This window comes from Loxodonta africana, chromosome 20 (genome assembly GCF_030014295.1).
Source record: "Loxodonta africana isolate mLoxAfr1 chromosome 20, mLoxAfr1.hap2, whole genome shotgun sequence".
NCBI lineage: Eukaryota > Metazoa > Chordata > Mammalia > Proboscidea > Elephantidae > Loxodonta > Loxodonta africana.
The window spans coordinates 4,218,953-4,243,488 of record NC_087361.1 but is presented as its reverse complement, the minus strand read 5'-3'; the positions used below and the strand labels follow the sequence as shown (position 1 = coordinate 4,243,488).

The window sequence follows — 24,536 nt, the reverse complement described above, 5'->3', positions numbered from 1 at the left end:
TTTATAAAACCCCAAAGTAAGCAAATGTTCTGAAAAGCACCTGCTTCCAAAACAAACCAATTCCAGCAGTGTAAGCAGTCATCAACTGTAGGAGGAACGCTTGTCTTAAAACACTTCACTCAACGTTCAGGAAACATCACTGCTGTGCCATGATCTACCTAGACACTGTCCTGGATTTAACTGTGTCCCCCCAGAATACGTCAACTCCCCTAGGCCATGATTACCAGTACTGTGTGGTTGTCCTCCATTTTGTGATTGTAATTTTATGCTGAAGAGAATTATGGTTTGCTTGTTTAACACCACCCTTACTCAGGTCACCTCCCTGATCCAATGCAAAGGGAGCTTCCTTGGGGTGGGGCCTGCACCACCTCTTATGTCTCAAGAGATAAAAGGAAAGGAAAGCAAGCAGAGAGTTGGGGGCCTCCTACCACCAAGAAAGCGGCACCAGGAGCAGAGTACATCCTTTGGACACGGGGTCCCTGTGCCTGAGAAGCTCCTCGACCATGGGAAGATTGAGGACAAGGACCTTCCTCTGGAGCTGACACAGAAAGCCTTCCCCTGGAGCTGACACCCTAAATTTGGACTTGTAACCTACTAGACTGTGAGAAAATAAATTTCTCTTTGTTAAAGCCATCCACTTGTGGTACTTCTGTTACGGTAGCACTAGATGACTAAGACAGACATTTCAAGTTCAGGCAATAGGCTGACATTATCTCTTTACAAAACTTTCAAATCAGTGGCTACAGATATGTTGGTCTTAGTCAGGAATAGGAGCCACCCAAGTCCTCTTTCAAGGAAGGGCTTGCTGCCCAGCTGCCAAGAATACATCCAGTAAATTAGCCTGCTGCTGTCAGCTCATCTGGGTCAGTCTCATCTGCAAAGAGCCACCTGCATCCAAGGACTGAGCCAAACAGGCCATGCTTTTTCCAGGGCACCTCACCAGGGGGACAAGGCTTTGTCAAGCCTGCATCGAAGTGACACCTTTCCCTCTCCCCAATCTGCTTTCTTCCCGCTTCTTTTCACAGGTGTTTATTTCTAATAAATATTTTGTACCCCAAACTGTCTCAGTGTCCCCTTCTTTCTTGCTTCATTTTACCACACACTTCAGGATAATGCATGTCTATACTCATCTTCTTGAGTTATGTTTTTCAGGGTATAGTCCTCACTTCATTTAATGAAAGGAAGGAATATAATAGATTTCTCCCTGCATTACCCTACATGGTACACAAAAGAGCAAACAATCATGGTTGAAAAGTTTTTTCTTTATGAAGACTAAACTATGTCTTGCCCATAAAAACACAAATATAAAATAGCATTCATCCATGCATTCACTCCTAGATCACTGGGCGCCTTCTAGATACCAGGCACAAGGGAAAGAGCAGTGAACGAAGCTTCTGCTGTAGAGGAGTTTGCATCCTAGTGTCATGACAGAAATGAATACAATCCAATACAATGTCAGGGTCTGCGAAGTAAAATGAAGCAGGGTGAGGGGAGAGAGGATGACTAAAGAAGAATCTACCTTTTCTGGTCCACAGGCAGGGAGGGACTGCTATAATCCATATACTTCTGGGCTTGTACAGTCATGTACACACTCCGTATATCAGTTTCCTAGGTAGTATGTATCATTCTTGTTCTAGGGAAGAATTCATCACATTCAGCCTTACAATTTTTTCTGCATTGTGAGTCCACCTGCTGCATGAAACATAAAATCTTTAATCTATGTTACCAACCTAGATAGCAATTCTGTCTTGGGGAAAGAGCTGCCTGAGCCATCATAAGCTGAAGTCAGACACAGGTGTCTACAGCAGATGGCTTTAGTGGGCAATATCATAAACTTGCCAGATTTTTTAAAATATGAAAGTGTTTTCTACCTCATTAGGACATGACGGTTGACCATCCACAAACACCTGTTATTCAGGCTTCTTCTTGCAAAAAAGCAACCACACATAGTCTTAGATCTAAAGGTATATGCTATATAATCTTTGTCAGAAGGATCTAATACTTAGATGACTTATAAAGGCACAGAAAAGGGAAAAATAGGAACTTAGACAGTAGTGGTAAAAAAAAAAAATAGTAGTGGTAGGGGAGAATTAAATGGCTTTGTTCCTTCCCAAATACTCAGAAACTATTATGTCCATGGGGAATCCCAGGTGGCCTTGGTGGTCTTCACAGGCCTCTATTTATGCCATCTATATAAAAATAAATAACACAAATGCCATTTTCTTTCTGAGAATGACTGTTTCTGCATCTCTAGCTCTTGCTTTTCTTCCTTTAGGATCACTCCGTCATCATCATCTTCAGCACATATATTTCATAAACACCAGCACCACAACGCACCTGCTCAAGGGAGACTGAACCATACCTACCTTGCTGAATTCTTGTTATGAGACAGAGGGGAAAAGGCAATAGACTTGGGAGTTTGGAGAACTGAGTTCAAAGGCAGATACTGTGATTTATTAGCTCTAAAAGACTGAAACTGAAATTTATAATCTTGGGACACTTCAGTCTTTTACCCAGTCCCAGTGCCGATGAGTCGGAATCGACTTAACGGCACTGGGACTGGGTAAAAGACTAAAGTGTCCCAAGATTATAAATTTCAGTTTTTGTGTCTGTAAAGTTGAGATAACATCTATCCAGATGTCTTACAAGGTCAGTCAAAGGATATGTTTTAAAGTACTTTGAAAGCTAAAAAGTGATCTGTAAATTTAAGGAACTGTTACAAATGGAGTCTGTTTGAATTTAAATGTTAGCATATTATTCTGATAGAATTCTCAATTTATCAATCAAAATGTATTCATTCATTTAAGAAATATTTATTTAGTATTGTGCTACACTACAGGGAATATACAAAAAAAGGACAGCTATCCCTGTTACCAAGGAGGTTATAAAGCAGATTAGACAGGAGGGGGCAGAGAGGAGATGTGGTTTTGGTTTCTGCCAACACCTACTGAACACTTCCTATGTGCCAGACACATTTCTAAGTGCTTTATATGCATTACTCTTAATCTTCAGAACCTTACGAAATAGGTGAGATTTTTCACCCTTATTTTACAGATGAAGAAGCTAAGCACAAGTAGCTTGAAAGCTTGCCCAAGGTCAGACATCTATTAAGTGGTAAAGTTAATTCATAAACTCAGGCAGAAAACATACACACCACAATAATAACAATAACAAGAACTAATAATAACTGACAATCCTAAAATAGTAAAATGATAAATAATCCTGGGATGGAGTGGTCATGATATAAAAACAAAACTAGATCCAAACTTGTTTGTAGAATTCAGACAAGAAAAATTAAAGGTCAAGTAAGAATATTATATTCAATATACCCTTTTTTGAGTGTGCAACAGTAATACACTGTACTAAATTTTAACGTACATATAGAAAAACACATAAACCCCACATGTACTTTGGAAATTCCATCAATTCCTGGAGCCTTGTTTTTCACCGATGCCTTCAGTGCAGCTTGGCCTTCTTCCTTCAGTACCGTTGGTTCTTGATCACATGACACCTCCTGAAATGGCTGAATGCCGACCAGTTCTTTTTGGTACAGTGACTCTGTATACTCCTTCCGTTTTCCTTTGATGCTTCCTGCATTGTTTCACATTTGCCCACAGAATCCTTTGACACTGCAACTTGAGGCTTGAATTTTTTCTTCAGTTCTTTCAGCTTGAGAAAATGTGAGCATGTTCTTCCCTTTTGGTCTCCTAACTCCAGGTCTTTGCACATTTCATTATAATACTTTAATTTGTCTTCTAGAACTGCCCTTTGGAATCTTCTGTTTAGTTTTTTCACTTCATTTGTTTCTTCCATTCGCTTTAGCTATTCTACATTTAAGGGCAAGTTTCAGAGTCTCCTCTGACATCCATTTTGGTCTTTTCTTTCCTGACTTTTTAATGAACTTTTGCTTTCTTCGTGTATGATACCAAGGATTTAACTTGGAGCCACAATCAATGCCCATGGAAGCAGCAGTCAAGAAATCAAACGACATATTGCATTAGGCTGTAAAAGACCTCTTTAAAGTATTAAAAAGGAAGAATGTCACTTTGAGGACTTAGATGACTCTGACTCAAGCCATGGTATTCTGAATCACCTCATACGCGTGCAAAAGCTGGACAATGAATAAGGAAGACTGAAGAAGAATTGATACATTTGAATTATGGTGTTAGAAGAGAATACTGAATATACCACGGATTGCCAGAATGCTCCTTAGAAGCAAGGATGGCAAGATTTTGTTTCACGCACTTTGGACATGTTATCAGGAGGGACCAGTCTCCGGAGGACATCATGCTTGGTAGATGGTCAGCAAAAAAGAGCAAGACCCTCAACGAGATGGACTGACACAGTGGCTGTAACAATAGGCTCAAGCATAGGAATGACTGTGAGATGGCGCAGGACTGGGCAGTGTTTCGTTCACTGTACAGAGGGTCACTATGAGTTGGAAATAACTCAATGGCATGTAACACCAATACTTTTGAAATACCTCATTGAGTATGTAGTGCCTTATAGACTGGCTTTAAAAACTGAGCAAAAAACCGACTTAAAGCAATGTGTGACTACTTATCCATGTATCAGTCTTAATATAACCTATTTTATTTCAAAGAATTACAAATGATTTAAGTATTTTCCGATAATCAAAATCTTTTAATGCTGGTCTATCATAATAGAAAATAACTTGAAATAGGATAATAAGAAATGCCAACAGGCAAATAAATTATTTTCAGTTTGCACAAAAGCACTGTGTTGGTTTTCCACAGTCTGGAGAAGAGACACTCATTCCTGTGGATCTTTATATTTCATATCATTATAGCATTTTATACATGGGAAAATAATTTTGACAACTACTTTTCAAATGACACACAAAACAATGGTCAGCAATATTTTCTACTCATTTTAATTTCTAGCAGAAGGTGTGCTGACGGCTATTTGGTCCTGTATATATCGAATGTAACTTACCAAGCGATAAGTCTGGGCCTTTAAAACATTGAGATCAATAAAGTTTTCTTCATTGTCTGTCTCTTCTTCCTTAAAAAAAAATAAAAACATTTTTAAAGTTAATAATTATAAAAAATTATAAGAAGTATATTCCCAGCTTTCACATAGCTAGTCTACTAAGCTTGATATAAAGGCTAATGCAGGAAAGAGTACTTAAAAGCCCAGTGAAAGCATACATAACTAGGGAGTATTAATATTAGCAGCTTATCTGTCTTTTGAAGTTTTGATGGTGCCATTAATATAGAATCTGTTTTTGTAGTCACTGAATAAAGGAGGGGTTTTTTTTAAGGGGAAAGAAAAGAGTCACTGTCATAATACTAGAGATAAATAAACATAAGAACAGAACCAGGAAATGGCTCTAAGTAGCATATCTGAAATAGTGGAAGGAGTTAAAGGTAATTTTGAGAAAGATGACTGAAATAGATAAAAGTGAGATTGACAGAATATTCTCACCTTCTCCAGAGACCGATCATACTGATGCATATTTGTGACATCTCTTACCTCTTATAGAAGGAGCCCTGGGGTCAGAAACCCTGGTGGTGTAGTGGTTAAGTGCTATGGCTGCTACCCGAGAGGTCGGCAGTTCGAATCCACCAGGTGCTCCTTGGAAACTCTACTGGGCAGTTCTACCCTGTCCTATAGGGTCGCCATGAGTGGGTTTGGTTTTGGGTTTGGTGGCCCAATGGCTAAGTGCTCGGCTGCTCACCAAAAGGTTGGCAGTTCAAACCTACCCAGCCGCTTGGCTGAATAAAGACCTGTAAATCTGCTCCCATAAAGATTATAGCCTAGGGGAGGCAGGGCCAAGATGGCAGAGTAGTCAGACACTTCCGATGGTCCCTCTTACAAAAAAGACCCCCAAAAAACAAGTGAATCGATTATATATACGACAAACTAGGAACCCTGATCATCAAAGGCAAAGTTAAGGAATCGGACTGAGTAACAGGAGGAGGGAGAGGCAGTGCAGAAGCAGCAAGGAGTTGCTGAGTTGGCGAGAGTGCCTCGGGCCCAAATCCCTGGCGCAACCATGGCAGGGCTGGTGGTAGTGTTCAGGACGCGGCTGCTTCAGCGAAAGAAGGCAAAGTGGCGCACCCCTGATCCCCTGGCACAACCACGGCAGGGCTGGCAGTAGTGTTTGGGGATGTGGCTTCTTCAGTGAGAGAAGGCAAGTGAAGTGGCACACCCACGATTCCCTGGCACAATTGTAGCGGGGCTGGCGCTGGCATTCAGGACGTGCCTACTTCAGTAAAAGAAGGTAAGCGAGGTGGCACAGCTCTGATCCCCTGGCATGACCGCAGTAGAACTGAGCCAGGGCACAGAATCTATGCACACTTCCGGAATCTGAGATACAACACTGCTCTCGCCACAAAAGAAGTGATTTTGTCTAATTTCCTGCGTGGATATAATTGCTCCTCCTTTTGAAGTAACTCTGTCCCATCTATCTGATCCCTCTTACCCTTGCCCCAGCTGGCTTCATTAACAGTTGATTTCCCTGGGCCTGAGATAGGTCCTGCTCCACTCCATGAGCCATTCTCCTGGCCTTGGAGAAGGAACAAATTAATAAACGGGGGAAAAATACACTGCTGACTCCCCTGATTTGGAAATTCAGAGTAGAAGTGGCTCCAGTCCAGGCACAAGTAGTCCACAGACTTTGTCTTTAACCCCTGCATGGATCCAAGTGGCCCCATTATAGCAGACAGGATCTCACTGTTATATTGCAGCGTGAATCTGTGTGAGGCCTGACTGTAACTGTCTCAGCTGGGTGGTGGAGAGGTGGGTTTTTGAAATTTGATACAGCTCTGCATATTAAACAGGGTCCTCAGCTACCCACAGCCAGGGCCTCAGGATTGGTGGCTCCACCCAAGCCACCTAGCCACCTGTGACAGAAGTCCAAAGATAAGTGGTGCCTCGCAGTCCTTGCAGCTAAAAGCACTGGGTGCCTATGGTACAGTTGTACAGCCCACCCACCAGAGCACTCTAGAGAACAGGGATGCACCTTCCTCACAGACACCCAGGGAAAGGTTGTCAGCCCCTGCCTTCCTCAGAGTGTGATCCCAGCTGCTACCAGAAACCTGTGCATACACCAATCACCACTGCTTCTCTAAGATCCTAGGTGAAAGCCTGCACCACACACTAGGTGGCCAACTACCTGGACACCTGAGCTGAATCTATATAAGAACAGTGAATGGGTTCCTAGGTTTATATATCTGGTAACAGCTCTAGCCATCTGGTGAGAGGACATTAGTGCTTCAAAGGCTCCAATAATCAAGTTAGCTCACTCTAGTAGCCTATTTGGGTATATTGACACAAGAAGTTAGGGCATGGTGAGCAAATATAAAATAAATTAATAAATAACTTATTGATGGCTCGAAGACAATGGTCAATATCAAATCACATAAACCAGACCACGATTGCTTTAACAAACTTCTAAAACAAAGAATCAAGGAATCTTCCAGATGAAGATGTATACTGGAATTACCAGATGTAGAATACAAAACACTAATATATAGAACTCTTTAAGACATCAGGAAGGAGATCAGGCAAAACGCAGAAGAAGCCAAGGAGCAAAGACATAAAGCAGTCAAGGAAATTAAGAAGATTATTCAAGAACATAATGAAAAAATTAATAGGCTGCAAGAATCCATACAGAGACAGCACCCGGAAATTCTGAAGATTAACAAAATTGCAGAATTAGACAACTCAGTAGAAAGTCAGCAGAGCAGAATTGAGGAACTGGAGATAAAACACTTTACAACAACATATTTGAAGAAAAATCAGATAAAAGAATTTAAGAAAGTAAAGAAACCCTAAGAATCATGTCAGACTCTATCAAAAGAAATAACCTACAAGTGATTGGAGTACCAGAACAGGGAGGGATAACAAAAATAAAGAGAGAATTATTGAAGATTTGTTGACAGTAAACTTCCCCGACATCATGAAAGATGAGACAACATCTATCCAATATGCTTATCAAACCCCATAGAAGGTAGATGCCAAAAGAGTGTCACCAAGACACATTATAATCAAACTTGCCAAAACCAAAGATAAAGAGAAAATTTTAAGAGCAGCCAGGGATAAATGAAAAGTCATCTGCAAAGGAGAGTCAATAAGAAAAAGCTCAGACTGCTCAGCAGAAACCATGCAGGAAAGAAGGCAAAGGGATGACATATGTAAAGCACTGAAGGAAAAAGACTGCTAGCCAAAAATCATATATACGGCAATACTGTCACTCAAATATGAAGGTGAAATTAGGACATTGCCAAATAAACAAAAGTTTAGAAAATGTGCAAAAACAAAACTAAAACTACAAGAAATACTAAAGAGGATTCTCTGGTTAGAAAATCAATAATATCAGATATCAACCCAACACTAGAACACAGGACAGAGCAACAAGAGATCAACCCTGATAGGGAAATCACAAAAATGAATCAAGATAAAAAAATGCTCAAAACAGGGAATCAGCGATGTCCTTATGTAAAAGATGACAACATTACAGCAATAAAGACAGACTAAATAAAGTTGCCATAGATCTTTCACGTGGAGAGAAAATCAAGGCAATATAGGGAGATAAAAGTTAGACTTGAACTTAGAAAAAAAGGGGTAAATACTAAGGTAACCATAAAGGAGACTAAAAATCCTACACGTCAATATAAATTACAAGAACGACATAAAGACTCAGCAAAAACAAAAATGAAAAAGATAAATACACAATTTACAAAGAAAAACTACTCAGCACAAAAAATTGAAAAAAAAACTGTGAACACAAAAAAAGACATCAAAATGACAGCACTAAATTCATACCTATCTATAATCATGCTGAATAGAAAACAACTAAATGCACCAATAAAGAGACCCAGAGTTGCAGAATGGATAGTAAAACACGATCCATCTATATGCTGCCTACAAGAGATACACCTTAGACTTAAAGACACAAATAAACTAAAACTCAAAGGATGGAAAAAAATATATATCAAGCAAACAACAATCAAAAAAGAACAGGAGTGGCAATATTAATTTCAGACAAAACAGACTTCAAAGTTAAATCTACCACAAAGGATAAGGAAGGACACTATATAATGATTAAAGGGACAATATACCAGGAGGATATTACTGTATTAAATATTTATGCACCCAACAACCGGGCTTCAAGATACATAAAACAAACTCTAAGAGCACTGAAAAGCAAGTTAGACAGATCCACAAGAATAGTAGGAGACTTCAACACACCACTTTTGGTGAAGGACAGAAGATCCAGAAAAAAGCTCAATAAAGACACAGAAGAGCTAGAAGCCACAATCCTCATAGACGTATACAGAATTCTGCATCCAACAGCATCCAAGTACACTTTCTTTCCAACACACATGGAACATTCTCTAGACTACATCACATATTAGGCTATAAAGCAAGTCTTAAAAGAATCCAAAATATTACAAAGTATCTTCTTTGACTATGAAGCCATAAAACAAAGAAGATAATAACAGAAAAAAAAACAGGGAAAAGAAATCAAACACATGGAAACTGGACATTTTGCTCAAAAACAATTTGATTATAGAAGAAATTAACAATGGAATAAGGAGATTCATAGGATGCAATGAGAATGAAAACACTTCTTATCAGAACCTTTGGGACACAGCTAAAACAGTGCTCAGAGATCAATTTATACCAATAAATGCACACATCCAAAAAGAAGAAAGGGCCAAAATCAAAGAATTATCATTACAACTTGAGCAAATAGAAAGACAGCAACGAAAGCAACCCTCAGGCACCAGAAGAAAGCAAATAATAAAAATTAGAGCAGAATTAAATGAAATAGAGAACAGAAAAACAACTGAAAGAGTTAACAAGACCAAAAGCTGGTTCCTTGAAAAGATTAACAAAAGATAAACCATCGGCCAGACTGACAACAGAAAAACAGGAGATGAGCAGATAACCTGAATAAGAAATGAGATGGGCGATACCACAACAAACCCAACTGAAATTAAAAGAGTCATAACAACGCTATGAAAAATTGTACTCTAACAAATTTGAAAAAGTAGAGGAAATGGGCAAATTTCTTGAAACACAAAAAAAGGCTGTGGCCCTGATGGCTTCACTGGAGAATTCTACCAAACTTTCAGAGAAGAGTTAATACCACTACTACTAAAGGTATTTTTCAGAGCATATAAAAGGATGGAATGCTCCCAAACTCATTCTATGAAGCCAGCATAACCCTGATATCAAAACCAGGTACAGACACCACAAAAAAAGAAAATTACAGACCAGTATTCCTCACGAACTTAGGTGCAAAAATCCTCAACAAAATTCTAGCCAACAGAATTCAACAACGTATCAAAAAAATAATTCATCATGACCAAGTGGGATTAATACCAGGTATGCAGGCATGGTTCAACATTAGAAAAAATATCAGTGTAATCCATCACACAAATAAAGAAAAGACAAAAACCACAAGATCTTATCAATTGATGCAGAAAAGGCATTTGACAAAGTCCAACACCCATTCATGATAAAAACCATCAGTAAAATAGGAATAGAAGGAAAATTCCTCAACATAATAAAGGGCATTTATACAAAGCCAACAGCCAACATCATCCTAAATGGAGAGAGTCTGAAAGCATTTCCCTTGAGGATGGGAACCAAACAAGGATGCCCTTTATCACCACTCTTATTCAACCCTGTGCTGGAGCTCCTAGCCAGGGCTATTAGGCTAGATAAATAAAGGGCATCCAAACAGGCAAAGAAGAAGTAAAGGTATCTCTATTTGCAGATGACATGATCTTATACACATAAAAACCTCAAGAAAACTACTGAAACTAATAGAAGAGTTTAGCAGAGTATCAGGATACAAGATAAACACACATAAATTAGTTGGATTCCTCTACACTAACAAAGAGAACATTGAAGAGGAAATCACCAAATAATACCATTCACAATAGCCCCTAAGAAGATAAAGTACTTAGGAATAAATCTTACCAGAGACGTAAAGGCCTATACAAAGAAAACTACAAGACATTACTGAAAGAAACCAAAAGACATCTACATAAGTGGAAAAACATACCTTACTCATGGATAAGGAGACTCAACATTGTCAAAATGTCTGTTCTACCCAAAGCGATCTATAGATACAATGCAATCCCGATCCAAATACCCAAGACATTTTTTAATGAGATGCAGAAACAAATCACCAGCTTCATATGGAAGGGAAAGAGGCCCCAGATAAGTAAAGCATTACTGAAAAAGAAGAACAAAGTGGGAGGCTTCATTTTACCTGATTTTAGAATATATTATACCGCGACAGCAGTCAAAACAGCCTGGTACTGGTACAACAAGAGATACATAGACCAATGGAACAGAATTGAAATCCAGACATAAATTCATCCACATATGAGCAGCTGATACTTGACAAGGGCTCAAAGTCTGTTAAATGGGGAAAAGACAGTCTCTTTTACAAATGGTGCTGGCATAACTGGATATCCATCTGCAAAAAAATGAAACAATAACCATACCTCATACCATGTACAAAAACGAACTCAAAATAGATCAGAGACCTAAATATAAAATCTAAAAAGATACAGATCATGGAAGGAAAAATAGGGACAATGCTAGGAGCCCTAATACATGGCATAAAAGTATACAAAACATTTCTACAATGCAGAAGACGTTACTAACAATGTAGAAACACCAGAAGAGAAATTAGGTAACTGGGAGCTCCTAAAAGTCAAACACCTATGCTCATCCAAAGACTTCACCAAAGAAGTAAAAAGATTACCTACAAATTTAGAAAAAGTATTTAGCTGTGACATTTCCGATCAGCATCTGATCTCTAAAATCTACACGTTGCTGCAAAAACTCAAGAACAAAAATGACAAATAACCCAATTAAAAAATGGGCTAAGGATATGAATAGGCAGTTCACTAATGAAGACATTTGGGCTGTTAACAGATACATGAGGAAATGCTCACGATCATTAGCCATTACCCAAAACCCAGTGCCGTTAGAGAAATGCAAATCAAAAGTACAATGAGATTCCATTGCACCCCAACAAGGCTGGCATTAATCCAAAAAACACAAAATAATAAATGTTGGGGAGGTTATGGAGAGACTGGAACATTCATATACTGCTGGTGAGATGTAAAATGGTACAACCACTTTGGAAATTGATTGGGCGCTTCCTTAAAAAAGCTAGAACTAGAACTACCATAAAAACTACCATACGACCTAGCAATTCTACTCCTTGGAACATACCCTAAGGAAATAACAGCCTTCACATGAACAGATAAATGCACACCCATGTTCGCCACAGCACTGTTTACAATGGCAACAAGATGGAAGCAGCCAAGGTGCCCATCTACGGATAAATGGATAAATTATGGTATATTCACACAATGGAATACTACACAACAATTAACAATGATGTATCTGTGAAATATTTCATAACATGGAGGAATCTGGAAGGTATTATGGTGAGTGAAATTAGTCAATTGCAAAAGGACAAATATTGTCTGAGACCACTATTACTAGAACTCTACATAAAGTTTAAACACATAAGAAAATATTCTTTGATGGTTATAAGGGTGGGGAGGGAGGGAGAGGGATATTCACTAACTAGATAAAAATAAATTTTTGTAGGTGAAGTTAAGGGCAACACACAACACAGGGATAGTCAGTAGAACTGGACTAAACCAAAAGCAAAGAAGTTTCCTGAATACAAACAAATGCTTCGAAGGCCAGAGTAGCAGGAATAGGGATCTGGGACCATGGTTTCAGGGCATCTAGGTCAACTGGCATAACAAAATGTATTAAGAAAACATTCCGTATCCCACTTTGGTGAGAGGCATCTGGGGTCTTAAACACTAGCAAGTGGCCATCTAAGATGCATCAATTGGTCTCAACCCACCTGGAGCAAAGGAAAATGAAGAACACCAAAGACATATGGTAAAGATGAGCCCAAGAGACAGAAAAGGCCACATAAACCAGAGACTCCATCTGCCTGAGAACAGAAGAACTAGATGGTGCCCAGCTACCACCAATCAATGCCCTGACAGGGAACACAACAGAGAATCCCTGATGGAGCAGGAGAACAGTGGGATGCAGATCTCAAATTCTGGTAAAAAGACCAGGCTTAATGGTTTGACTGAGACTGGAGGGACCCTGACAGTTGGTCATAGTCTTTGGACCCTTTGTTAGCCCAAGATTGGAACCATTCCTGAAGCCAACTCTACAGACAGGGATTGGCTTGGACTGTAAGACAGACAACAATACTGGTGAGGACTGAGCTTCTTGGCTCAGGCAGACACTTGAGACTATGTGGGCAATTCCTGTCTGGTTGCGAGATGAGAAGGAAGAAGGGACAGCAGCTGGCTGAAAGGACACGGGGAATGCAGGGTGGAGAGGAAGAGTGTGCTGTCTCATTAAGAGGAGAGCAGACAGGAGTACACAGCAAGGTGTGTATAATTTCTGTATGAGAGACTGACTTGATTTGAAAACTTTCGCCTAAAGCACAATAAATTAAAAAAAAAAAAAAAAAAAAGATCAGTCTAGGAAACCCTACAAGGCAGTTCTACTCTGTCACACGGGATTGCCAAGAGTCGAAAATCAACTCAACTCAACAGCACTTAACAATAACCAGTACCTTTCATATGCTTGAGCTTGGTAAGTTGGAGTCCTGGTGGTGCAGAAAGCTTGACGAGTTAATGACCATCAGTACCCCTCACCCATGGTCCCTAAATCTCTTCAAAAGGATGGTTCAAGTGGATTCCTAACAGGTCCTTATCCCCAGACGTATGGGAGGTTGAGCGGAAGCATCTGTTGAGTGGCAACCCCCTCCCCAATGTACAGTAAATACAGAATTTGCGCAGTACCTATACACATATAGGAAAAATTTCAGCTCCCCTTTCTCTTAATATATTGTTTGGTAACAAGTGAAACAAGTCTAATAAGAATACCCCAAGCTTAAGAACATGGGAATAAAACCAATGGAGCCTGGTTCTCAAGTCTTATGCTCTTTTAAAGGAAAGATAAACTAGTGGGTATTGGTTTGTGAGCACTTTCATACAAAAACTGCAATGGTAGATTTCAAAGATAATTCTTATCTTCAGGAATTTAAAAGCAAGTAAGACAGTATGGTATGAAACCAGCAGCATCCGCATCACCTAGGAACTTGTTAGACTGTAAAATCTGAGGCTCCTCCCAGACCTACTCAGAAACTGAGGGTACAGCACTAAGAGATGATAAGTATGCTAAACTTTCCAACTGGAAAAATTTTAGCAAAATATGAAACAATGTAAATGCAGATTCTACACACTCAATTGAAGTTTACTTTTTGGGCGGAGAGGGACAATGGGACATGAAGAAGCAGATAAAACTGATCTAACTGCTTACATCTTAAATCTTAAGCATAAATGCACATCTTTGAAAAGCAGCTCAGGAAGTCATGTCTATCCTGTGTTCGTACTAACATTCTACTTAACAACCAGCACAAATGACAGAAACGCCAATGACTCAATACCCATGGGGGAGGAGACACATTTATAATGCTTCTATACTAATCTACACAGTACTGGTTACATAGGTGGTCAATAAATACTTCTTGAATTCTACTGAAATGAACACTAATTGGTAAAAAAAAAAAAAAATCTTAAATAGTAAATACTAGAAAAAGTATTTAAGTTACTAAATATTATTATAAGGATATTTAAAAGGTAGTAGTCTCACAGATTGAACTGTGTCCCCCCAAAATGTGTGCCAACTTGGTTAGGCCATGATTTCCAGTATTGTGTGGTTGTCCACCATTTTGTGATTGTAATTTTATGTTAAAAAAGGTTAGGGTAGGATTTTAACACCCTTCTCAGGTCACATCCCTGATCCAATGTAAAGGAAGTTTCCCTGGGGTGTGGCCTATACCACCTTTCATCTCTGAAGAGATTGAAAGGGAAGTGAGCAGACCTTATATCACCAAGAAAGCAGTGCTGAGAGCAGAGCACGTCTTTTGGACCCGGGGTTCCTGAACAGAGAAGCTCCTAGTCCGGGGGAAGACTGATGAGAAGGACCTTCCTTTAAAGCCGAGAGACAAAGCCTTCCCCTGGAGCTGATGTCTTAAATTTGGACTTGTAGCCTACTACACTGTGAGAGAATAAATTTTTCTTTGTTAAAGCCATCCACTTGTGGTATTTCTGTTATAGTAGCACTAGATGACTAAGACAGGTAGGATATAAACAAAGTTAGAGAAATGTTTTTAGATAAATTAGAACTCTCATCTCACTAATTTTCAGAAGGCACTCAATACTCTTCTACCATTACTTTGCCTAAGACACACCCTCTTAGTTTCCTCACTGCCAAGTACCAAGGATATGATCACACACAGCAGGTGAGTGTACTATGCCACTATTTTTTTTTTTTTTTAACAGTTATCAACATGCCTTGCCTTGATTTGGCCAGTCTAAAACTAAAGGTTTCAAATTTTTCTGCATGGGAGACTTCCATTATGCCAGGAATGATTTTTATCATCCTCACACTACCCCACAAACTCTGGCAATGGAATCACTAATATCTCAGCATCTAAACGCTTTTCTCTATAGCTTGTGTCACTGATCTAGTTCTCCTTAGAGAAGGATTGGGAGAGGTAAACAGGGCCTCTTAGAATAATAAGGAAGAAAGAAGAAAATTCCAGAAATATGACATGAAGGCAGGAACAGCCTCTGGGGCCAGCACTCTGAGGAAAGCCATCCGTTTGGTCTTTGTGACGGTAGAAGGTCTTTACCTCACGGTTGTGAAGAAATGAGTTCGTGTGATGTTTTTTAGTATCATTTCTCTAAATTTACATACCTAATCATGCTGCTTTAATCTTTAAAGGGTTCCCAGAAAAACAGTAGCTATAATTTCCAAAAGTTACACGACAAGGTGCTAACAGAAGCGTTTTAGGATCAAATATTTAATAAATCTTTTTTTCTACTGTGTGCCAGGCACTGCACAGTAAGTTGGAGACACGAGTGTGAACAAAAAAGACATGGCTTCTGCTCTCACTCTGTTTTCTTTGTGACTCACAGGTTTTTTGTGTATTTTTTTTCCTAACGGTTTTCCGTGATATGTCTTTAAAGTGAAATGCTGAGCACTAAGGTCAGTTATCTCCTGAGAAATGTTAACAGCAAAGATGGCGGAATGAGGGATATACCGTATGCCATGGATTGAACTGTGTCCCCCAAAATGTGTGTCAATGTGGCCAGGCAACAAATTCCCAGTATTTTATAGTTGTCCACCATTTTGTCATCTGATGTGATCACCCTGTGTGTTGTAAATCCTAATCTCTATGATGTTAATGAGGCAGGATTAGAGAGGCAGTTATGTTAATAAGGTAGGACTCAACCTACAGGATTAGGTTTGAGATATATCTCTTTTGAGATATAAAAAAGAAAAGTGAGCAGAGACAAGAGGGACCACATATCACCAAGAAAGAAGCACCAGGAGTGGAGCATATCCTTTGGACCTGGCGTCCCTAAACTGAGAAGTAACTAGACCGCAGAAGACTGATAACAAGGACCTTTCTCCAGAGCCAACAGAGAAAGAAATCCTTCTCCTAGAACTGGCACTCTGAATTTGGACTTCTAGCCTCCCAAACTGTGAGAGAATAAATTTATCTTTGTTAAAGCCATCCACTTGTGGTATTTCTGTTATAGCAGCACTAGATAACTAAGACACTATAGTAGAATAAGGAAAGTGAACAACTGAGAATATATGTGGAGCTAAAAAATTTCTGAGCTTAAATGGAAAAAGCCAATATGTTATGAAAAGAATAGAGTCTAAACTCCTTAAAATGCCCAAAATGATCTTCCCAGCTAATTTTAAGCACCCTCCCTTCACTCAGTAGCTCTGGACACAGTAGTGTTTTCTCAGTTCCTTGCTCAGGCTAACTTCATTCCAGCCACAGAGCTTTTGGACAAGCTGTGTCCCCAGACCAGTGCCTGCCACATAACAGGTACTCAATAAATACATGCAGAATGAATGAATATATTTTTACCACGACTTTTTTAATTTATCTCATCAAAAAAAGATATATTTTAAATAGATCCATTTGACAATGGTCTTTTCCTTCAGTAAATAGCATGGTGTCACTTTTTGATGTTGTTGTTGTTGTTAGGTGCCGTCGAGTCGGTTCCGACTCATAGCGACCCTATGCACAACAACAAAACACTGCCCAGTCCTGCGCCATTCTTACAATTGTTGTTATGCTTGAGCTCATTGTTGCAGCCACTGTGTCTATCCACCTCGTTGAGGGTCTTCCTCTTTTCCGCTGACCCTGTACTCTGCCAAGCATGATGTCCTTCTCCAGGGACTGATCCTTCCTGACAACATGTCCAAAGTATGTAAGACGCAGTCTCGCCATCCTTGCCTCTAAGGAGCGTTTTGGTTGTACTTCCTCTAAGACAGATTTGTTCTTTCTTTTGACAGTCCATGGTATACTCGATATTCTTCGCCAACACCACAATTCAAAGGCATCAACTCTTCTTTGGTCTTCCTTATTCATTGTCCTGCTTTCACACGCATGTGGTGTGATTGAAAATACCATGGCTTGGTCAGGCGCACCTTAGTCTTCAGGGTGACGTCTTTGCTCTTCAACGCTTTGAAGAGGTCCTTTGCAGCAGATTTACCCAATGCAATGCGTCTTTTGATTTCTTGACTACGGTTTCTGTGGCTGTTGATTGTGGATCCAAGTAAAATGAAATCCTTGACAACTTCAAACTTTTCTCCATTTATCATGATGTTGCTCACTGGTCCAGTTGTGAGGATTTTTGTTTTCCTTATGTTGAGGTGTAATCCCTACTGAAGGCTGTGGCCTTTGATGTTCATTAGTAAGTGCTTCAAGTCCTCTTCACTTTCAGCAAGCTAGGTTGTGTTATCTGCATAAGGCAGGTTGTTAATGAGTCTTCCTCCAATCCTGATGCCCCGTTCTTCTTATATAGTCCAGCTTCTTGTACTATTTGTTCAGCATACAGATTAAATAGGTATGGTGAAAGAATACAACCCTGACACACACCTTTCCTGACTTTAAACCAATCGGCATCCCCTTGTTCTCTCCGAACAACTGACTCTCGATTTATGTACAGGTTCCTCATGAGCACAAGTGTTCTGGGATTCCCATTCTTCGCATGTTATCCATAGTTTGTTATGATCCACTCAGTCAAATCTTTTGCATAATCAATAAAACACAGGTAAACATCCTTCTGGTATTCGCTGCTTTCAGCCAGGATCCATCTGACATAAGCAATGGTATCCCTGGTTCCACGTCCTCTTCTGAAACCGGCCTGAATTTCTGGCAGTTCCCTGTCGATATACTGCTGCAGCCGTTTTTGAATGATCTTCAGCAGAATTTTGCTTGCGTGTGATATTAATGATACTGTTCTATAATTTCCACATTCAGCTGGATCACCTTTCTTGGGAATAGGCATAAATATGGATCTCTTCCAATCAGTTGGCCAGGAAGCTGTCTTCCATATTTCTTGGCATAGACGAGTGGGCACCTCCAGCCCTGCATCTGTTTGTTGAAACATTTCAATTGATATTCCATCAATTCCTGGAGCCTTGTTTTTTTGCCAATGCCTTCAGAGCAGCTTGGACTTCTTCCTTCAGTACCATCGGTTCCTGATCATATGCCACATCTTGAAATGTTTGAACATCGACTAGTTCTTTTTGGTATAATGACTCTGTGTATTCCTTCCATCTTCTTTTGATGCTTCCTGAATCATTTAATATTTTCCCCATGGAATCCTTCACTATTGCAACTTGAGGCTTGAATTTTTTCCTCAGTTCTTTCAGCTTGAGAAATGCTGAGCGTGTTCTTCCCTTTTGGTTTTCCACCTCCAGCTCTTTGCACATATCATTATAATACTTTATTTTGTCTTCTCAAGAGGCCCTTTGAAATCTTCTGTTCGGTTCTTTTACTTCATCAATTCTTCCTTTTGCTTTAGCTGCTCGACGCTCAAGAGCAAGTTTCAGAGTCTCCTCTGACATCCACCTTGGTCTTTTCTTTCTTTTCTGTCTTTTCAGTGACCTCTTGCTTTCTTCATTGATGATGTCCTTGATGTCATTCCACAACTCGTCAGGTCTTTCGTCACTAGTGTTCAATGTGTCAAATCTATTTTTGAGATGGTCTCTAAACTTAGGTGGCATATACCCAAGGTCATATTTTGGCTGTCATGGACTTGCTCTGATTTTCTTCAGTTTCAGCTTGAATTTGCATATGAGAAATTCATGGTCTGACCACAGTCGGCCCCTGGCCTTGTTCTGACTGATGATACTGAGCTTTTCCATCGTCTCTTTCCACAGATGTAGTCAATTCGATTTTTGTGTGTTCCATCTGGTGAGGTCCATGTGTATAGTCGCCGTTTATGTTGGTGAAAGAAGGTATTTGCAATGAAGAAGTCATTGGTCTTGCAAAATTCTATCATTTGATCTCCGGCATTGTTTCTATCACCAAGGCCATATTTTCCAACTACTGATCCCCCACGGGTCTGTCTGTTTGTCATACTGTGGGGGCTCGTGTGTTGCTGTGATGCTGGAAGCTATGCCACCAGTATTCAGATACCAGCAAGGTCACCCATGGAGGACAGGATTCAGCTGAGCTTCCAGACTAAGACAGAGTAGGAAGAATGACTCGGCAGTCTACTTCTGAAAAGCATTAGCCAGTGAAAGCCTTATGAATAAATTTTTTGATATATGTGGTTAAAAATATACTCTGATAAAATGCAGGTTAAGACTTAGACAATTCAGAGAGGCATTGAAAATAATCATCTATAATCCTTCTACCCATATATAATACTGTTAACATAGTGATATATTTTTTTGCATATTTTACACGGTTGAGTTATGGTGATACACAATTTAGAATCCTTTTCTGAGTCAATTTTATAGCACGGACTATAAGCAAAAAGTATAGTAAAAGTATCATCCCTATGCCACTAACATTTCTTTGTAATCAATTTTTATGACTACATAATATTCTACTCTCTGGATATAGTCTGATTTATTTAACCACAATCATCTTTTTAGAAAGTGGTTATTTTCAGCATTTGCTATTAAAATAATGCAGTTATTAACCTCTTTGGAGAATATGGTAGTTTAATAACTTACTTTAAACTGAAATACAGATGGACTTTACTATTGACTGATTTTAAAAATCACCTGAAAGCATTAACTGGATTATTACAGTAAAATACACTATAAAGTTACTTTTTCTCTATTTCTGTTGCAGATCACACTTATACTCCGAGAGGTAAACTAAAACACCAGGCTTAATCTATCTCTAGTTCTGAGGAAGAATTATCTTAAGAAAATTGTTTCCACTATTTAACTGGTCTGAACAGTTACAAACTTGATCATTTAGCTTCACACTATGGATTCAATGTCAGGCATGGAGAAAGGCTGAGGTATTACAAATAATTTAAATAAATGCTGGTTATTTAAAAGCAATTTTTTATTCCTTCAGAGTAGTACTTACCTCAGTTTTAGAAGCATAAAAGAATTTCTGAGAACTGAACATGGTGGTATTCCTATAAGCAGAATGCATTAATCCTAAACTCTACTGTCCTATTCTAAAGCCTTTCTTAGTCATGGCTTATTTAAGATCGTGAATGATTGTAAATAAAATATTTACTCATATTAGCTAGCGTATACAACTTCCTACCTACAATTTAAAAAGCCTCTGCTAAAGTTCAGACCTGAATCATTAGAGAACTGAAGAATTAACCAAAGATGTAAAAGACTGATGCTTGAGACTGTATTTAAAAGCCTTCCTACACTAGAAGCAGAAACCCTGGTGGTGTAGTGGTTAAGAGCTATGGCTGCTAACGAAAAGGTCTGCAGTTCGAATCCACCAGGCGCTCCTTGGAAACTCTATGGGGCAGTTCTACTCTGTCCTATAGGGTCACTATGAGTCGGAATCGACTTGACGGCAATGGATTTTGGTTTTTTTACTCTAGAAACACTGAAATACAATATATTCCAAAAAATGGAATTGTGGAGGAACTCAGAGAAGGGAAAGGAATCCAAGAGAAAGGTCAGCAACACACATACCACAAAGTCCTCATCCACCTTATTTAATGTTAATTCTGCATCATCTTCTGGAACAGTTTCATCTTCTAATTCTTCTACTGGGTACGTTGGCCTAAAATAATAAGACTTAATATGAGATGGGAGTTTAATATCTTAGCAGAATACAAGAGCATAATGCAGATGTTAAGAATCTTCTCTACACCAGACCTTAGCACTTTCTTTGCCAACCCCATAACCACTATTAAATGTTTCATGTTTCCTTCCCAAAACTTGCTATGTAAGGAAAAAAAAAGTTCATCTCCAGATCTTAAAAACAAATGTACATAAATGGAATCATACCATGCATACAATTACTCAAATTACTTTCTTCACTCACCAATATACTACACTGCAATATATATACATCTTCCTTATTTTTTAGAACATGTGCACTGTATTCCATTGTACCCATAGGAGACCCTGGGTGCAAACGTTGGCAGTTCAAACCCACCCAGAAGTTCCTTGGAAGACAGGCCTGGTGACTTGCTTCTGAAAGGTCAAAGCTTTGAAAACCTATGGAGCAGTTCTACTCTGCACACATAATTAATTTAACTGTCAGCCTATAAGTGAACATTGAGATTGTTTCTAGGTTTTTTTTGTGTGTGTGTGTGTGTGTGAGACAATGTTGCAAAGATCATTCTTGTATACGTACTTTTTTGAAAATCGCTTAGAATAAATTCCTACAAGTAGTATGGCTGGGTCAACAGCTTTGTATATATGACTGTTTTGCTATATGTTGCCAAAATATTGTCCTAATTTATACCTCCAACGACAGTGAAGAACAGCAGTCACTCCCGTTCTAGACCTTCACCAATATGGGGTACAAGCTTTATCTTTGCTAATCATCCAAGTACAAACATCTCATTCTCGCATTTATTTCTTACGAGAATGGCTGAACATCTTTTCATGTTTTAATTGGTCATTTGTGTTTCAGTGAAACGCCCATTTACATCCTTTGCCCTTTGACTTTTGTATATTAAGAAAATTAATGTTTTCCCTGACCTGTGTTAAAAATATTTTTCTAAGTTTATTATGTATTATAATAAGTAGTAAGTAGCTACTCAAGACAGGTACAATTCTTATGAGATAAACTTGACAATCTTAACTTGTGTTGACCCTAGTTTTATATGACATAATAAGGCATTCTCTTACACCACGTACTCCTCTGGTCTTTTAGTACTTCTACAGCTTCCTTTTTAACATCTTTCATCATTCTGAAATTTATTTTGATATGCATAATAAGAAGGACTCCAGTTTTATTCTTATTTCTAAAATCTAATTAGTGTTCCCAGCATTTAATACTGAACAGTCCATCACCTTTCCTTTGAGATTAACAACATGTATCTCCCATATTAAAAATACACAAAACTATTCGCGTTCATTCCTGGAAACTTGTCTTAAAAATCCGTAACTTAGACAGGTTAACAAAATAAAACATCAACATTTATTATCAAGGAAAGAAAGTACTTTGAACCAAATTAATCTCAGAAAGGAATAAATTTCCTAATTTGTAATTAATTAGAATTAGATGATAATAGTGTAAAAAATTTGGCATAGCGGCACTCATGAAAATACCTCGGGGGGGGAATGCTGTAAGAAATTAGCATAGTGGTGCTTATGAAAATCTCACAGAGGGAAGGAGTGTTTGGCAAACAAATGTAGAAGGCATGTGTTATTTGTATTAAAATATGGTAACACAAAAGAACTGTTCTTCTAGGATTTGTTTTGGTATATTTAGATACATAAAATAACCAACTATAAATATCTAACTTCTTGTAATTTATATTTTCTAGTATATTCACTCCCCACATGTCTGACAGTTTGTTGTAATGTAGTGGCTTGCATGTTGCTGTGATGCTGGAAGCTATGCCACCGGTATGTCAAATACCAGCAGGGTGACCATGGTAGACAGGTTTCATCTGAGCTTCCTGACTAAGACTAGGAAGAAGGAACTGGAGGGCGAATTCTGAAAAGCATTAGCCAGTGAAAACCTTATGAACAGCAGTGGAACGCTGTCTGATACAGCGCCGGAAGATGAGCCCCTCAGGCTGGAAGGCACTCAAAAGATGACTGGGGAAGAGCTTCCTCCTCAAAGTAGAGTTGACCTTAATAACGTGGATGGAGTCAAGCTTTCAGGACCTTTGTTTGCTGATGTGTCACCACGCAAAATGAGAAGAAAGAGCAGCAAAAATCCATTAATAGGAACGTGGAATGTACAAAGTATGGATCTGGGAAATTTGAAAATCATCAGAAATGAAATGGAATGCATAAACATTGATATCCTAGGCATTAGTGAGCTGAAATGGACTGGTACTAGCCATTTTGAATTGGACAATCATACGGTCTACTATGCTGGGAATGACGACTTTGAAGAGGCATAGTGTCAAAAAGAACATTTCAAGATCTATCCTGAAGTACAATGCTGTCGGAGATAGAATAATATTCATAAGTCTACAAGGAACACCAGTTAATATGGCTATTATTCAAGTGTATGTACCAACCACTAAGGCCAAAGATGAGGAAACTGAAGTTTTTCACCAACTTCTACAGTCTGAAATTGATCAAACATGGAATTAAGATGCATTGATAATTACTGGTAATTGGAATGTGAAAGTTGAAAATAAAGGAGGAACAATAGTTGGAAAATATGGCCTTGGTAATAAGAATGATGTCAGAGATCATGTGACAGAATTTTGCAGTGACTTCTTCATTGCAAATACCTTTTTTTCAACAACATGATGACTACATACATGTACCTTGCCAAATGGAATACCCAGGAATCAAACCAACTATGTCTGTGGAAAGAGTGTATGCAAAAGCTCAATATTATCAGTCACCAGACTGAGGAACAGACCACCAATTGTTCACATCCAAGTTCAAGTTGAAGCTGAAGAGAATTAGAACAAGTCCACGAGAGCCAAAGTACAACCCTGAGTATATCCCACCTGAATTTTGAGACCATCTCGAGAATAGATTTGATACATTAAATCAAAGACCAGATGAGTTGTGTAATGACATCAAGGGCATATCACACATGAAGAAAACAAGAGGTCATTTAAAGACAGGAAAGAAAGAAAAGACCAAAATGGATGTCAGAAGAGACTCTGACACCTGCTTTTGAACATAGAGTAGCCAAAGTGAAAGGAAGAAATGATCAAGTAAAAGAGCTGAAGAGAATATTTCAAGAAGACAAAATAAAGTATTATAATGAAATGTGCAAAGACCTGGAGATGGAACACCGAAAGGGAAGAACATGCTGGACATTTCTCACGCTGAAAGAACTGAAGACAAAATTCAAGCCTTGAGTTCCAATACTGAAGGATTCTACCGGGAAAATATTAAATGATGCAGGACACATCAAAAGAAGATGGACGGAATAAGCAGAGTCGCTGTTCCAAAAAAAAAAACTGGTCGATGTTCACCCACTTCAGGATGCAGCACATGATGAAGAACCGATGATATTA

General features: G+C 38.9%; 1 protein-coding gene across 2 annotated transcripts in view; it reads right to left on the bottom strand.

Annotated features, from left to right (window-relative positions):
• Positions 1-24,536, bottom strand: part of IFT57 (intraflagellar transport 57) — a 94,914-nt gene that overhangs the window by 62,907 nt on the left and 7,471 nt on the right. For both annotated transcript variants that reach the window (XM_064273008.1, XM_003418930.4), the window contains exons 4-5: positions 21,055-21,145; positions 4,957-5,025 (exon numbers count right to left, since the gene is read on the bottom strand). In XM_064273008.1, coding sequence (XP_064129078.1) covers positions 4,957-5,025; positions 21,055-21,145 — 160 coding nt within the window. The remainder of the gene's footprint in view (positions 1-4,956; positions 5,026-21,054; positions 21,146-24,536) is intronic.